This window comes from Durio zibethinus, chromosome 19, assembly GCF_047325235.1.
Source record: "Durio zibethinus cultivar Kanyao isolate XHJ-2024 chromosome 19, ASM4732523v1, whole genome shotgun sequence".
Taxonomy (NCBI): domain Eukaryota; kingdom Viridiplantae; phylum Streptophyta; class Magnoliopsida; order Malvales; family Malvaceae; genus Durio; species Durio zibethinus.
Window position 1 is genome coordinate 7,316,766 of NC_143180.1, and position 2,998 is coordinate 7,319,763.

Consider the following 2,998-nt stretch of genomic DNA (forward strand, 5'->3'; position numbering starts at 1 on the left):
GGCCAAATAACAGGCTTTTCTATGCTTTGCTTTGCTTTCTCATCCCCATCTCTAAGCATGTACCACACTTCTATTTTTACTATTTTTTCTTGTAAAAGACGCGTGAAAGGTGTTTTTTTTTTTTATAAAAGAAGCCACGGTTTGAGAGTAGAAGAATGGTTGCAGATGTTAGAGTTCGATTCTCAAACATACTGAATACCATTTGTAAGATAATAACTAAATGAATCAATTAAATTAAATTTTAACTTTATATATGATAAATATTTCCCTCACATGTCTCACTCGAAAAAGTTAACCAACCCATAAAATTCTTAATTTTACATTTCTTCTTCTCAATTGTTGAAAAACATTGTCCTAGATTGTTCTCAAGATAAATCTCAACCGCGCATTTGAACTTAATTCTTTAGTTTAATGGTTTCAAATTCGTGAAACAAAAGTGATAAGAATAATGAAACGGTAAAGAGTTGCCTATTATGATCATATATAGTAGTAAAATCTAACGAATTGTCATATCTTTACATACCAAAAAAATGTGATGTCAATTCTTTTTAGATTTAATAATTTATGTATTCGTACTTATTTATTTTATATTTAATATGTATAAAATATAAAAATTATCATATCATAATTTATATTAATATTTCAAATATAAAATATATATTTTTGGTTTTTACTAAATTCATAAACAATTTGTGTTAAAATTTTTAATTTTATAATTTTTTTTATGCTGTGCTACTGAATTATATTTAAAATTATTATGTCTATTTTTATTAATTACCGAGTCTTAATGTATAAATTAACAATCAAACAATATAATATATATATATATATATATATATACATAGATCATACTAATAATTGGGATCTGATAACATATTGAGAGAAAGGCAAGTGGGTGTGATTGGTATAATCAAGTTTATAGTGCAAGGACAGGGAGCAAAAGAGGGGGGGGGGGGGGGGGGGGGTCGGAAGCATGCTTATATCGAGCAACCAAGCATTTGGATGGGGGAAATTGTTGCTGTAGTTGATGTATGTTTTGTTGTTGATTTCTATATCGTGAAGTGCGTTGGCAAAGTGTGAGAAAGAGAGTGTGAAACGGAGTTTACGTTGACAACCTTCTCAACTGTTTTCCTCTCCATTTCTTCTAATTTTGCATCATTTCAGTTACATTTTGGTTTGTTTTTGGCCCTTTTCTCTTCTTTCTTTGTCTCCAATTCCTCTCTCTTTCACCCAATCTTTTTCCAACTAAGCCTATAAATATAAAATTACACTTCCATTAACTATTCAAAATCTTGTATGATCAATATAAAATCTTGCCCTATTTACTCTTACTGTTCCATTGGATCTCTCTTTTGACTCAAAAATTGACCCCAAAGGCCAAAACCACCTTCCTTTTCTCTCTCTATTTTCTTTTTTATCATATCATTCACTATATATTGAAGCCCACTTCCTCTCCTTTGCTCCCTCCCTATCCTCCTGACTCTCTTTCTCTCAAAATATTTCTGTTTCTTTTTTTTTTTTTTTGGTGGTGTTGGGGGAAGATGGAAGCTCCGGAGGAAGTCGCAATGGGGTCTAAAGATCATAGCAATATCGTTAAAGGGAAGCGAACCAAGCGTTTAAGGCCTCAATCTCCAATCCCTTTTGCCATAACTTCCAATAATTCAATACACAATGGAGATGGAGGCGAATTCGATGGGATTCCAAATGTGGAGGACATGAATCATACTCAATATTTATCAACTTCTTCTTCTTTTTCTTCTGAATACCATAGCACTGAGGAAGAAGAAGACATGGCCAACTGCTTGATCCTCCTGGCGCAAGGCCAATCAAGAGAATCAGCGAAATTACAGCCTGATGATCATCACAAGTTCACTAGCAGAAGGTTCATGGAAGCAGCTTCAAACGGGACAGGCAAGGCCGGATACTATGTCTACGAGTGCAAAACGTGTAACAGAACATTCCCATCATTCCAAGCCCTTGGTGGTCATAGGGCTAGTCATAAGAAGCCTAAGGCTGCGTCTGCGGCAGCCATGGTTGAGGAGAAAATAAGGCAATTCACAGCAGCAGCAGCAGCGGCTGCATCAGATGAAGAAGAAGGAAAATTCATCAAGACTAACAACATTTCTTCTCTTTCTCTTGAATTGAGTAATCATAATAATAACAATAGAGGTTTGTATGGCAATAACAACAAGGCCAAGGTTCATGAATGTTCCGTTTGTGGGGCTGAGTTTACCTCTGGACAAGCCTTGGGAGGGCATATGAGAAGGCATAGAGGGCCAGTACGTACTACTGCTAATACAGCCTTGTCATTGACAGTACCAATGGCAACGGAATCTCAGGAACCTCAGAAACCAAGAAATGTTTTGTCTTTAGACTTGGATCTCAATCTTCCTGCCCCGGAAGACGATCACCATCACCAGGAATCTAAACTCCCCTTGGCTCCCAAGCAACAGCAGCAGCAGCAAAAACAACAACCTCGTCTTGTCTTCACCGCCCCCACTTTGGTGGATTGTCATTACTAAAACAAGGTTAAAGATTTATTTTTACTTTTTGTTTTTTTATATTTATACCCTCATTTACATTATATCATCCAAAGCTGAATTCGGTTTATTTTTATTCTTTTTATTTCTCTTAAAGATTATTTTAATTCCTTTTTTTTATTTGATGAAATATGAAACTTGAATTCTTTGATGAAAAGCAATGAATAATGCGTTATTGAAAGGCATCTAAATTGTTCATGTAAAGTTTCATGATGGGTATCTTTTTCTTCTCTTTTTCAATTTGGTTTTTGTTCTTTTTCAGTGGGAGGGAATGTGTTAAACACTTGAGAGAGAGAGAGTTTAGGCTTGGATTTGTCACCACCACAACCAAATTAATAAAAGCCTGTGGCTTAGGTTTCATTGTTTTCATTTACAACAATACCTCTCTCTCTCTCTCATGTTGGTGGTGACAAAAATAGACCGAAAGTGGGAAAAAAGCCAGTAAGGAACTGCACTTC

General features: G+C 35.1%; 1 protein-coding gene across 1 annotated transcript; it reads left to right on the top strand.

The window, feature by feature from the left end:
- Positions 1–1,201: 1,201 nt before the first annotated feature.
- On the top strand, positions 1,202–2,735 carry LOC111309871 (zinc finger protein ZAT5-like). Its single transcript, XM_022908866.2, has one exon. The coding sequence runs from the start codon at positions 1,542–1,544 to the stop codon at positions 2,520–2,522; it is 981 nt and encodes a 326-aa protein (XP_022764601.2). The 5' UTR covers positions 1,202–1,541; the 3' UTR covers positions 2,523–2,735.
- The last annotated feature ends 263 nt before the right edge of the window (positions 2,736–2,998 follow it).